The sequence below is a fragment of the Egretta garzetta genome, unplaced genomic scaffold, assembly GCF_000687185.1.
Source record: "Egretta garzetta isolate BGI_Z169 unplaced genomic scaffold, ASM68718v1 scaffold617, whole genome shotgun sequence".
Taxonomy (NCBI): Eukaryota; Metazoa; Chordata; class Aves; order Pelecaniformes; family Ardeidae; genus Egretta; species Egretta garzetta.
In genome coordinates this window covers 144,214-157,862 of record NW_009260188.1, presented here as the reverse complement: position 1 = coordinate 157,862, position 13,649 = coordinate 144,214, and the positions used below count along the sequence as shown (strand labels likewise).

Genomic DNA, 13,649 nt, shown 5'->3' with positions numbered 1-13,649 from the left:
GGAGCGTGAGCAGGGACGGGGTGGTGCGTGGGGTCTTGGCCTTCGCCTTTCCACACGCGTACATGTGTGCAAAATGGGAGACAGCTCTGAGAGCGGCGTATCGCTAGCATGCGGTGCGGGAGACGATTCTTAATTTGCTTTTTGTAGATGTTCCACCGTGCCGATTTCATAGCTCGGTACCTTAGGACCTCCCTTTTCCGGTCACGGCAACCCACAGGGAGTTGTATGGGGGCCGCCAAACCCGCGGCAGTAAGTCTTCAGCAAAAGCTAATAACTCGGGTGACAGAAGCACAACCAAGACCGATGCTTTTGAAAAACCACTTTTCCAGAAATCCTGACCTTTGGGAAGAACTGAGCTCCCTAACGTTTACTTAAAGCGTGGTGATGACGGGTAACTTCATTGTGCCTTTTCAGTGTCCCCGAGCATGAATTTCTCCGTGCTGCTTCCTGGTAGCTAGATGCCCATATCTCAAAAACGCCGCCCTTTGCTCTGGCACTGGAGCTGCTCAGCGGAGAACCGGCCTGAAGACCTCAAACCTGACTTCCAGCTTACCAGAGCAATGCACTGGCATACAGACAGTTGCTTGTGCTATGGAAAATAGTTCTTAAAAGCCTCACGCTTGCTACTGGCATCCTTATCTGTGAATGAACATACAGAAGTTTATCCTAAAAAAACCAAAACAAAACTCCAGATCTCTTGTGTGCCTCTCTTAGCAACATAATGGAAAATAGCTTTAAAAGAGACCCCAGCAACCAAACAAAAATACCTCTTTTTCTTATTTTCTAACGGTTTGATAAAGCATTGTGCATATTCTGACTGTGGAATTCCATGTACCAGCTCTTTTTGACAAAAATTTGCAAAGATGTTCAGAGCTGGATGTGTGTGTATAACTGCATGGCAGAAGGTTGATAAGGAGAAAAATTGCCTCACACCCAAGAATAACAAACTTACTGTGGTAGCAGATAGGTTTTCAGATAAAGGCTTTAAGATAGTTGTTAAGAATTGTGTGTAGTGTAGTAATGTCTATTTTTAGAATATTTCCTGTTTCTTAACATTAATTTCTGCAGCCTTCTGCATATATTTCTATATCTTATCCAGATGTTCCTCGTGCACCTTCAAGGCTTCATCATCTGTGAGTGATGCGCAAACATGGTTTGTTCTTCCAATGGAAGGATTTTCCATTTTGTTTCAAAAGCTAGAACAGTGTCTTAAGCAGATTTCAAAGGTGGTACAAAGATAGTTTAGAAAAAACTTTCAAAAACATTTGAGTGAATGCACATCCTCCAGTTTGCAGGACGTGCAAAAAAAGCAGATGATCAAAAATGGAGTATTTCCAGATGAGCATCTACCTTTCATTTCCAGTGAGACAAGTCTTTATGGGTGGAAAAAATAACTGTCTAACAACAGAAAAGCCTTTTTGTGCGCATCATCTTTTTTGCTTATGCTTTTATGCCTACATTCAGCTATTGCTAGCATTTGATGAAAAAGGTCTGTGCACACAAAGAAGCTGTCTTTTATTGTTGTTTGGGTTTGTTTTCTATCTTTACAATATAGTTTTCTTAAATAAAAGAGCTGAGATTTGGGAGATTGTTTCATGCTGAAAAAAAACTTCTAGGGGAAAGTTTTTCTGTTTTAAAAATGATGAATTAGTGTCCCATCTACATAGAAGGAATCTGAACTGTTACGGTAGCTGCTGCTGACAGCTGTGTCATAAAGACAATTTAATGCATCCAACTCAGTAAAAGTGACAGAAAAAGGTGATATCTGATCAAACCATTAGTTTAGAGATGTCTAAGCAACCTGGCTTACATAGTGATTTCTTTCTTCACTAGGTAGAAGATCTCTTCTTTCTGTGGCCTATGTGGACAGCTCAAAATGGGAACAGAGGCAAAAAGAGGAGCATAGCCTGGGTAAGAAAAGTTTGTTTCTTTTTCTCCACTTTGACTAATTACTTGCAACCTGAACTCATTTTAGACTAGCGCATCATCTATAAATAATTTTATTCAAATAAAAAATAAATTTTATTCAAAATAAAAAATGCGTGGAGCAAAATGCCTCTGAGTCCCTATATCAAAATGTGCTCAACATATTAAAAATCCGTCCTATATATTCAGAGCTGTAATGCACAAACAAGTTAGAATTTGTCCACTTAATTAAAGTTTGGTTTCTACAAGCTGATTTATTTATTTCACAAAATCCTAAGCTTTTATGAATGTCATAGTTAAGACTCTCTTGGAGTGTCCTCTTCATTGTCCTCTGCTGATGTTGTTTTAATTGTAATGCAGCACGAAAGAAGACCTGTAAGTATTACTGGGCATTCCTATTTAAAAACGTTTTTTCAGAAGAACATTTTCCTCAGAGTTTTGCAGGAGGGGAAGTTACATTTCATGTTGAAATTTTAGGTTTTCTTTTGTGGAAAAATGAAACTAAACATTTAATTTCCAAGAAGTTGTACATTGAACTGTATCTGCATATGGTGCTGACATCTCTCATGTGAATTTCATAGCTAAATTCTTTGGCTAGATTACATATGAAATGACATTCCACTGTCTTTTTGGTAACTGTTAAATAGAAAGCATCATGCAAAATATTTTTCCATGCTAAAGATACATATGCATTATTTTGTACCTTGAGTGTTTTGGACACACTCTTAATGCATAATCTTTGTCTTCCATTTTTCATTCCTGGGCCCTTGAACTGTGTTTGTTAATTGTAACACAGATTATTAGGCTGAAAGAAGAACCAGCAGGTGAAATTCAAGGGCTTTTGTCAGGCAGAAGACAGACAAAATAATCAGAGTAATGTTTTTTATGCACTTATGTGTTTCTCTTATTTGCTTATAAACAGCTAGGGTAGTATTGTCAACATGTTTTACTGTACGTGGGCCAGAAACAGCCAGTGGGTGCTCATTACTGTAGCTTGGATCCTGCCGAGACTGTTAATACCTTGTCACCCTTTACTGTTAATAGGACTGCTCATGCAGTGTTTTTTGGGCTGGAGCCACAGACTAGTGCCCTGGAATGCATTTGAACCAGTCACCTCCAGATGAAAAAGAGTTCTTGTTTTGACAAAAGTAATAGGCAATAGAAACCCACTGTAGAAAAAAACATTATTGTGCAAATGCTGGTACAGTCCATGTTTGGTTTTCCCCAGGCCTAGCAAGACCTTTCATGACTGCTTGGCAAGCACAGTTCTTGCTGCTGCTCTGCCGATGGTCTTGATCCAAAGCAGATGTCTGTTCCATGCTTTTCAAATAACTGCTTTGCATTTTCATTTTGTGTTCACAGAAGAGGGAAAACAAGTTAACACCGTGTCAGCTGTATTAGCATTTTCAAAGAGGAGACAGCCCTGCAGACGTCTGCTCTGTAGCAATCAGTTGTATGGTTGCATATAGAATCTTGTGTGTAGCAACTGGTGATTGTAGCTGCAGTGAATTCCTTGCATTGAGGGGATGCTCTTTTATTTGTGTATTTCAAATGCAGTTTCAGGACTGTTATTCTGCAAAACTATGTTGTGGGAATACATTTAAAGGAAAAAGAAGTATTTTTGGTTTAAAGTCAGTTCCATTTCTCTGCTGCAGTGATGTGGTGCCATCCCAGACTCAAACTCATTTACTGTGTCCACATAAGATATGCTTTATTATGTTCTTTTAGTCTCAGTTCAGCATTCTGAGCATGAACGAGTTTAGCAAATTTCACTAGTGAAAAAAGTGTGGGAAAGAAAAAGACTGTATTTTGTTTACAGAAGCACATTTGTTCAAAAAGGTAGGAATTGAAAATGCATTAATTTGGAATTTACAGACTGCTTGCTGTTAGGCGGATACTTGTCTAGAAGTAATTTGGACTCTACTTATTAAAAATGAGATATCACGGAAACGGGAGGCATGGCTGGACTCAGATTCTCCAATGTTTCAGTTGTTTCATCACTAACAAGGGTAGAATTAAGTGACAATAAGCGAGCGTCTTGATGAGAAGAATAGCAATTACCAGAATACCAGGGGATGGCAGAATCCAAGTGAGATATGAAGTGTCTTTTTTTGTTAGAAAAACTCATGGTACCCAAAATGGCTCATCTACAGCACCAGGTGGCAGTGCTGCCTTTACAGACTTGAAGAATTCCCATTCAAAGCCTTCAGCACAAAGCTGGTAGTTCTTTCCAGAAGCTGCTAGGCATGTGGAAATACTGAAAAATGTGAAGCATGTGAAGTACTTGCCTGAGCCTTCCCTTATATTTTATTTGGGTCTTTAAAATAAATCAAGGCTTGCTTTATATAGAAAACAAAATGTTAGTATGTGAGTTAAGGTATTAGCTCTGCCCATCATTCCCAGGACAGGTGAACTTTGTGTCATAGTTGTATCCGCTTTCCTGTTGCTTCCCCATTGCTGGATTTCAACCCTGTCCTGGGTGGAACACTTCTAAGAATAAGAGGGTAGTGACCATACATGGTGGCCAAGTGTGCCACTTGTTGATGTGGCTACATGCTGGGGATAGGTACACATTGTGAAGCAAACTGAAACTCTGTTGATTTCCTAGACCGCCAAACTGGTATTAGATGTCCTAACCACTGACTTGGAAGGTGGTGGTCAATATTTTCCCAGTCATTGTCCTTAATCACCCTGTTGCAGGCAGCAAAACATTGACTTTCTATGAACAATTGAAAATGAAACATGAAATCTCAGATACCAATATTGTAGAGACAACTGTAGAGTCATGGCCAGAAGTTAAATGACCTCAGCTCAGTCCATGAGATTCTGCAACATACAGAAGTATGTTTTCAGAGAAATTAAAAGTTTTGTAAAAGTTCACCTTTTAGAAATGTATTTTTAGGCAATGCAGATGAGAGATTATATGTATAGGTGTGCTCTTCGGTGGTGACAATCAGATAAAAGTACTTGCAACATACATCTGTTAGAATGTACATAGAATTTTGCTTTGGGCATTAAAACAATTTATACACCAATGTTAGTGCTCAAGTTTTACTACCAGTAGTCCTAGGAGACTTGGGCATTCACATTCTTGCATTCTAGTACTGCTGTCAGGATGTTTTTAACTCAGAAGATGCTTCAATATTGATTATTCAATACCAGCTTATGGAGAAAACTTGGTTTACAATAGGTGGCTGAATTATTTCAAATAATGAATATGACAAAAAAAGTCTGGTTTTAGGTGCTCTTCAGAGAAAACAAGCCAGGAAAGAATTACTCACTGCATATTATTCATATCTAGAAACTACAGCAGAAACAGCAATTTGTCTGCAAATAAAGCTAAATTTCTCATTAACTTGATTTGTCTTCTTTGTGGTTTAATCAGCTTTCATTTTATTGTGACTGTTACACTGGAGCTGATAGATACATGCTTCATGTTGCTTTCCATGCTAAAGTTCTGATGGAGAGTTCCAGCTTTGTAGGCAGCATAAAAGGTCAATCATTAAAATTCTGTGTGTGAACTCTCCCAGAGGCAGCCTGTGTATGAATGGCTAACAGTCTTGGGATCTTGCACTCATAGCATTGTATTCATTTGGTTTATATTTTAATTAAGCACTCAGTGTTTCCTGAAATGGGCTCTTCATCTTCACAAGCACATAGCCAAAAGAAGTGCCAAGCTCAGGGGCCATTGAGTATGGCCCAAGGTATCACCTTCCAGTCTTCAGAGGGTGATGCATAACAAAAATAGTTCTGGAATAGATAAATGATCTCCTGTTCTGTGCAGTTGTCTCAGGTCCACATTGCTATGTCATCAAACAGCAGATTTCAGAGTGAATACTTTTTTCCAGCTATCTCAAAATGCAGATGAAGAATGTTGGGTGACAGTTGGCTTAGTATGTTTAGCCAAGGATCTCGCCAGTTCTTAGTTCCTGACAAGTTGACTAAGCCGCAGCATCCATTCTTTCTGACTTAGCGCTACTGGGAATGCCTCCAAAGTCATTACCTACATGCTCCATCATGACCTTTGTAGATGCTGGAGAGACCAGTAATACAGAGTCAAATACAGGCACTTCTTGTAAGGATATTCCCACAGAAATGTCTTAACTACTAAACCATCTTTTTTAATGGTACTTTGGATTAGCATGGCCTTGGTGTCCCACATCAGCTCAACATCCTGTGTTGTATTTTGTGGGAGCTGGTACTTGCCTCAGTAACTTTGCTCCAGATTTCCTTTGCTTTCATGGTCATGAAATGAATGCCTTCCCTCAGCCAGAGATAAATGCTCTTTTTGTCTTTTCAAGAAGACCATAAAGTGCCTCGGGAAGGAAGGTGTTACGTAGACATGGAATACTGCTATGTGGCACACAGCAGCACTGTCCAGACTTCAGAGTCAACCATTTTATGCCACATCAAGGCTCTATCATTTTATTGCAGCAAAAATCTTTGCACATGTTTTGTAATTTGAGAGAGTACCTTTAAGGTCAGAGTAGCATTGAATGCAATTCATATTGTTAGAACTGTATACCCCTCAGTACTCACTGGTGGTAGAGGTGTGTTTTTAAAATGATGAATAGTAGTATCACTTGTTTTGTGGACAGAACATACATGGTCTGCATCCCTCGGAGACATGGCATGTTACTGGTGCAATGCTGCTTCCTGCCCCTGACAACTTTGCCGAAGTAGAAGGTTTAGTAAATTACAGAATCATGGAATCGTTTAGATTGGAAAAGACCTTTAAGATCATCAAGTCCAACTGTTAACCTAACCCTGCCATCCCACCACTAAACCATCTCCCTAAGCACCTTGTCTAACCATCTTTTAAATACCTTTAGGGATGGGGATTCAGCCACTTCCCTGGGCAGCCCCTTCCAGTGGCTGACAACCCTTTCGGTGAAGAAATTTTAATGTGGTGCTGCAAGTTGTGCTTACCTCACATTTCATTGGCAGGTGTGGAGGTTGGATGACCTTTTTGGAAGATAAATTGTAAAATGAGCGAACCCATCAGCTCTTGAAGGATGGCCAATGGACTAATCAAGAAGTGTCAAAGGAGAGGCTGGCTTAGTAATGGTTGTAGTCGTGGGGTGCAAAGGATGAAGCAAGGTGCTAATCAGGCAGAGAGAATATGTCAGATTCCTGGTCCTGGAAGATGCAGGAGGTTACAAAGAAAGAGTATGATTGAAGTGTCTAAATTTTATAGATTGGATATCATCAGTTCGTGTCGCAGCTAAGAATTCAACAGCTGACACTAAGCATACAATAAACAGCTTAGTCTTCCTCAGTCATCATTCTTTTCCAGGAACAGTACAAAACTAAAACTCAAAATTAAGTGAATCTAACTTCCAGTTAAATTCATTAAATGCAATGTTTGGCTACCTGTTCAACAGTCAGAAGCTTAAAGTTCGTGTATGGTGAAATTAATATTGTTACACGACTGCTAGAGCAGAATGCTATAAAGTTAATAGGGTACTGGCACAGTGCCCAGTTTGATTAGCAGGGTTTCTTTGGATTGCTGTTTGTGATTGTGGGGTTTATCAGGATGGTACTGCTTATTTCTGTGTGCCATTGTTTTACGTTAAAATAAAGGACAAACCCATGCCAAAAGCACCATCCAGCACATGGTAAGCATGAAAGCGGGTGTGAATTTTAAGGACATCTGCTCAGTTTTTTTAGATCCATTATATTAGTTATACTAATTTCATCCAACACATTATAGGGTAGTTTGCTTTTCCCTCCTTCTTTCTAGGAAGATAAAATCATCATGTTGAGAACCTTTCCATGTATTATTTTCTATTAAAGTATTTAAAAATAATTCAAAGTGTTGTTTTAATACAACTTCAAAATGAGATGTTAAGAAGGAACCAGAATTTGATTTTGGGGACAGAGGTTCTATTCTAGGTTATATGATGGCTCTGCAGATTTTCCTGTAATGCCAGTTGATTAAACATACTTTTTTCTGTTTTTTTCCAGCTGACTTAGCCCACTTGATGGACAGAACCTATGAAAGAAAGCTGCCTGTCAGCTCTTTGACAATAGCCCGGGTAAGGAAATAAATCCCAATCATAAAGTGACGGAAATGACAGTGGAATGCTTATGAAATCAAATGAGCTGAGAGGGGATAAATGATATCACTTCTGCTGGGAGCTCTGGGATCATAAATGTCATGTTACGCTGTTAAATTGCTGTGTAAAGCTGTTTTATTGTTACTTTGTACCTATTAGTTAGTACCTGGACTGTAGGGTCTTCACAATAGAAGCAGGTAAAATCAGGCCTCACTGTTACTTTGCTATGTATTTCCCTAATACACATTCCCTGCCTTCCTGTGGTTTCTGGCTTAGTGAGATCTTTAACGCCCCCTCAGACACTTTATAAGAACCCAGGCTGCTAAGGGAATGCAGTGAACTAGCACACTGCCTGTCTGCGTGCATCTTCCTCCACTTTAAGGCTCCTTTCAGAGGGGCAGAGGTGGATACATTCTTGTCATGGTTTAACCCCAGCTGACAACTCAGCCCCACACAGCCACTCGCTCACTCCCCCGCAGTAGGATGGGGGAGAGAACTGGAAGAGTAAAAGTGAGAAAACTCATGGGTTGAGGTAAAGACAGTTTGTCAGGTAAAGGAAAAGCCATGTACACAAGCCAGGCAAACCAAGGAATTCACTCAGTGCTTCCCATGGGCAGACAGGTGTTCAGCCCTCTCCAGGAAAGCAGGGCTCCATCATGCATAATGGTGACTTGGGAAGACAAATGGCATCACTCTGAACGTCTCTCCTTTTGTTCTTCTTCCCCTAGCTTTATATGCTGACCATGACATCATATGGTATGGAATATCCCTTTGGTCAGTTGGGGTCAGCTGTCCCAGCTGTGTTGCCCCCCAGCTCCTTGTGCCCCCCCAGCCTCCTTGCTGGTGGGTGGTGCGAGAAGCAGAAAAGGCCTTGGCATCGTGTAAGCCCCGCTCAGCAGTAACAAAAACATCCCTGTGTTATCAACGCTGTTTTCAGCACAAATCCAAAATGTAGCCCCATACCAGTTACTATGAAGAAAATTAACTCTATCCCAGCCCAAACCAGCACAATTTTGCCTCCATAGTGCTCTTTCCTTGCCTCAGCAGACTGAGGCAGGACAAATGCTGGTGTGGGATAAATGAAGCCATTACTTTTACAGGAAATAGTAACCAGTTCCATCCTCTGGATGGGTTAATCTGGGGAAGGCAGAGATGCAAAATGTGCTTTTAAGTTCCCTGTGTAAGTGAGTGTTTGTACTGAAGATGTCACTTGTTTTTTTAAAAAAAAACAAAACTAATTTCAGTCTTCAAAATTATCCAAAAATGCTGAATCACCACCCTGGTACCTCAGTAGCACCACTAAGTAGTATCATTGGCACCACTAACTGAGGAGTTGCAGAACATTTTATACAGTTACAAGATCAAACATTTGTACAGATCAAGCATTCTTGATCATTGCTTCTGAAGCAGCATCCATGGGGGAAGTGAGTGCTCCTCTTCCTTTTGTTACTTAATCAGCTTTATTCATTTCCTTCATGTTCCTGCTTTGGGCTGACCTCTTCCCTGCAGAAGTGGCATTTCCATATTGCCAAACAGCCCCACTTTCCAGTACCTGGAGCTCATATCAGATTCTTATTTTCTAAAATGTAAATGAAGCACACAGGCTTTAGTTGCCGCACTCAAAAGATGAGACCTATGTGTATACAGCATGCAAGGAGAGTTAGGAAACTGGAGAGCAAGTACCAGTCAGCTGAAACTATTATTTTTAGCTTATGCTTAGGATAAAGAGAAGTACAGACCTTGAGAACATGTTGTTTATATATTCTGAGCTAAAGGTATTATATTGGGAAGAGTGTGCTGGCATCTTTATGCTTATGTTAGTAAAATCTGCAAGAAAGCAGGATTCACTGTTAACCATAAGACAAAGTCTGGTTGAAAACTTGGCTATTATTTAAATAGTTGGTAGCACTGGGAATTTTGGAATATTGCCTGGAGTAGACAAGGTTTTAAATGAGAGGAAAATTGTGCTTTACAACATGGGGGGTGATTTTTTTCTTATTTGTATGTGTGGTAAAATACAAAATGCTGTTGCCCCTGTCCTTCAGAATTTATAGTATGAATAGACACAACAAGCAAATATTAGAGAAAAGCATACTTTTTAGAAAGAGAACTAAGGCATGTTGAAACTCACTCAAAATCGGGGGAAAAAAGTGAGGAACTGAATGTATTCCCAAATCAAAGGATGTGATTAAAGAGCAAAAGGAGCAGAGAAACAGAAAAAATACAGGGTACTGAGCTATATGGACATAATTCTTAGATGGTTGCCATGTTTCAAAGTGCATAATGATTCTTAGAGGTGAGGAGGAAAGTTGTCTTGGTTTAAAAAGACTTGACTTTTAGCAATCTAGAAGAAACCTGAGTAGGAGCAAGCAAAGACTTGAAGACCTCCAGTACTGTCAAACACATAAATATGCCAAACAAATGTATTTTGTTTATTGAAGTGGCATTTTCTTCTAATATGCTTTCTGCATGCTCCCTCTGAAACTTTTATTTCTTTTTTTTAATCAGTTTATTGACAACATTTCTTCACGAGAGGAAGTGGATCAAGCTGAATATTACCTTTACAAGTAAGTACCTTTTTCCTTCAACATGAACTTTGAGACAAACAAGTAAATACCACGAAGTCGTGCCCTTTTAAGACTCTGACCCTTTCCAGCTTACTGCCTTTGATTTCTCTTTTGCAAAATATGTCCATCTACTTGTCTTACAACTCATAGCTAAGGGCCTTCTTGGTAAATTCTCCTTTGTTTTGGCTGCCCTCCTGGACCTCTGGTATTGACTCCTGTCAAGCATGTTAATCTGAGCCACTGAACAGCTAATACAACCTCCAGCTATGATTTACATTAGAGATGCAGAAATGATAGGGAATTATGTTTGTTTACAGTTTTTTGTTCTGATACTGTTTTCTCCTCGAAGTCATAATTTAACTAAATTGGCTATATGTGTATGTGCATTGTAAGTGTAGGAGTCACGGAAACTTGTCTCCTTACAATGAACAGAAATGAGAATGGGCATGCTGTGGTAATGGTAAAGTCAGCCAGGCTAAATGAAGTATAGTTTTGGGGTTTATCCCCTTAGTACTTAATGTTCCCTGGATAAGCTGTGTAGTTCCCCTGTCGTTAGGGTTTTTTGCAGCTATTTTTGTGTTGAGTGAAGTGTACTGGATACCTTTTCTGCTAGTGTCAGATTGAATGCTTGCTTGCTTCAGGTCAATACATCTCAATGCTGACTTTAAGAGGGCAGTAATTCTTGCTGATCACTAAAATAAATTAGTTCTTTTATGGATGGTTGCACACAGATTCTGAGAGCTAAGTTTCCTAATGGAGAAAGTAACTCATCCTGTCAAAGTGCCCGAGAGAGTATCTTTACAAGTAATGTCAGGTTGTTATTTGTAAATAATAATTATTGTTATTTTAATAGAGACATTTACTGGATGGCTGTTTTAAGTATATGCATAGTTGTAAGTGCATGACTGCATTAGACTTCAGATCTCTGTGATTCTCTGGTACTACTGGAGCAGTATATGAACCTCAGAGCTCCAAGATGGAAACAAGAGAAACCTGGTTTGCTAATACTAGCCGTATCCTGTAATGAAAAATAAACTGAGTAAGAAGAGTAAGAATCTCTCACAGAGAGGAGGTTAATGGAGCTTTCATTCCTTCTGATCAAGATGTCATTAGTCCTGTCAGAATCTGTGGTCAGGAATTGGTTTTCCATCCTGCAACAGGTGAGGTGAAAACAGGAGAAAGCAAAGCCAGTTTAACGCAAGTCCTCCTTTTGTTTCACAGATGTGCTATTAGTACCTTTTGCTAACATTCTTGAAGATTGTAATGTACATTGTGCCACACAGACTTAAGTTCTCCGTGATGGAGTTGGGTCCTGTAGGGTAAGGGATGCCAAGAAACCTTTCAATGGAAAGTGGGGTAGTTTAATTGCTGAGTCTCAAAATGGTACAGATAAAATCCAGATAGCCAGAGTGAGATGTTTATGTGTAATATATCCTACATGTTCTTGAAAACTAGGTTCAGAGAGAGTGACAAAAGATTAGAAGCATAGAAAACTTCCATAGTAAGAGGGAGAGAACAGAATGGGAATCTCTAACATGTAAACATCCTCCCCACTCTTGTCTGTACCTGGTTAGTACATCAGTTTAAAATACAGAGGTTTTATCCCTAAAAACATTCTAAAGGAGAGATTTGCAGTTCAAAAATAATTACAGTTATTTACTGTTTCTCTAAGAAATAATTCGCCTGTGGCTGGTGAGCGCATAGTTACGCACACATCAAATATGGCCATTTGTAATTGTTACAGATTTTAGTAGTCTGTGTGGAGAGAACGGAGAGGTACTGATGTGTCACATGGGTTGTCAGACATGCTTTGGTTGGAATTTTTCTTGTGTGTCCCTGTAATGCTGCTTTGTTTTGGTGTTGCAAAGTGCTTAGTCTTTTGGTGATGTTACCATCAGTTTCCAGGAGACGTCATTCCAGCACGATCTGTGAAACTATTCTCAAAATGCATTTATATGCAGGTAATGAAATAGTTTAGAGAGGTCTGTAATTCATGTGAAAATGTAAAAATCCCAATTACAACATCAGCTTCCCTTTCAAATGAAAATAAGTGTGCTAGCTTCAGGAAATAGGAGATTTGGTTGGTACCCGCAAGGCTCCTTTTATTGTTCTTTACATTTTGCACTTAAGCTGGAGTTCAAATGAAGGACATGTTTATAAAGATATCTCTTTGCAGCTAGGGAGGATGTTTGACACAGAAAAAGTCCTGCAAAAGTGACCACACCATGAGACATAAAGGAGATGGTAGAGAGGGAGAGTTAAGAAACAGAGAAGCTTTAACAATAAATCTCGTTTTCTGGCTTAATAAGAAATAGTTCAAAGCACAATTTTTGTACTTTATATAAGGAGGAAGGTAAGCTTCTAAAAAAGATAAAGGCAGTATCAGTGAAAAGTGGTTTTGTCTCTTCTAAGGTATAGAAATCCATTGTGAGCAAATGGCATATACATGGCCTGGTAAGTGGGATGTATGTGCATTTGCCTTGACATAAATAAGCAGAATGCTCCCTGTGTCCTGTGGTTTTCCCCTCAACTGATTGTAGAGAATAAGGGAGAGATTTTGGTGTGTCTCCCCAGTGTCGGGTGCCTCTGGCAATTTGAGGTGAAGGCTAGTCAGTTCCAAGACCCCTACAAGGATGGAAAATGTTCCTGGTACAAAAGGGCAAACTGTGCCTGTGGGAAGAATCAGAGGGAAGTAAATGGCATTTCTGTGCTCTCTGTGTGGGGTTTTCCTGAAGATGGGAGTGCCAGAACTTGTAAGCTTTGTAGACTGGAGACTTTCCTTGTACTGTGTCAGGCAGAACATAGTTTCAAAAAATAGTATTCTGGAGCATTACCATAATGCATTCAGGGTCCCGAAATACAATATACGTATTATATTTAGACCTGTTTCAGTTTTCTATCCTTTTAAAGCAGTGGATCTCCAGCCATACTGTCTCCACAGAGGATCTTGAGCTCTCAAGAATAGCTGAGTGGAAACTGCTACACTACATTGTGGAACATGTCAATAAGATGGTAAAGGCCATTTTGAGGCATGACGTCATCTGCTTTCAGTGCTCCTCTTTTTGTTCTCTTCTGAATACCGCCCCCCCCCCCCCCC

General features: G+C 39.7%; 1 protein-coding gene across 5 annotated transcripts in view; it reads left to right on the top strand.

The window, feature by feature from the left end:
• Positions 1 to 29: 29 nt before the first annotated feature.
• The window catches only part of MRPS27 (mitochondrial ribosomal protein S27), a 49,956-nt gene continuing 36,336 nt past the window's right edge, over positions 30 to 13,649 (top strand). For 2 of the 5 annotated variants that reach the window (XR_004842427.1, XM_009642176.2), the window contains exons 1-4: positions 30 to 1,133; positions 1,834 to 1,911; positions 7,894 to 7,964; positions 10,494 to 10,552. Coding sequence is in view for 4 of the 5 variants with exons in the window: in XM_009642176.2 (XP_009640471.2) it covers positions 1,100 to 1,133; positions 1,834 to 1,911; positions 7,894 to 7,964; positions 10,494 to 10,552 (242 nt within the window). In the remaining variant the exon portion in view is untranslated. Of the gene's footprint in view, positions 1,154 to 1,833; positions 1,912 to 7,893; positions 7,965 to 10,493; positions 10,553 to 13,649 lie in introns of all 5 variants that reach the window. The other 3 variants (XM_035897510.1, XM_035897512.1, XM_035897511.1) reach the window with 3 other exon arrangements.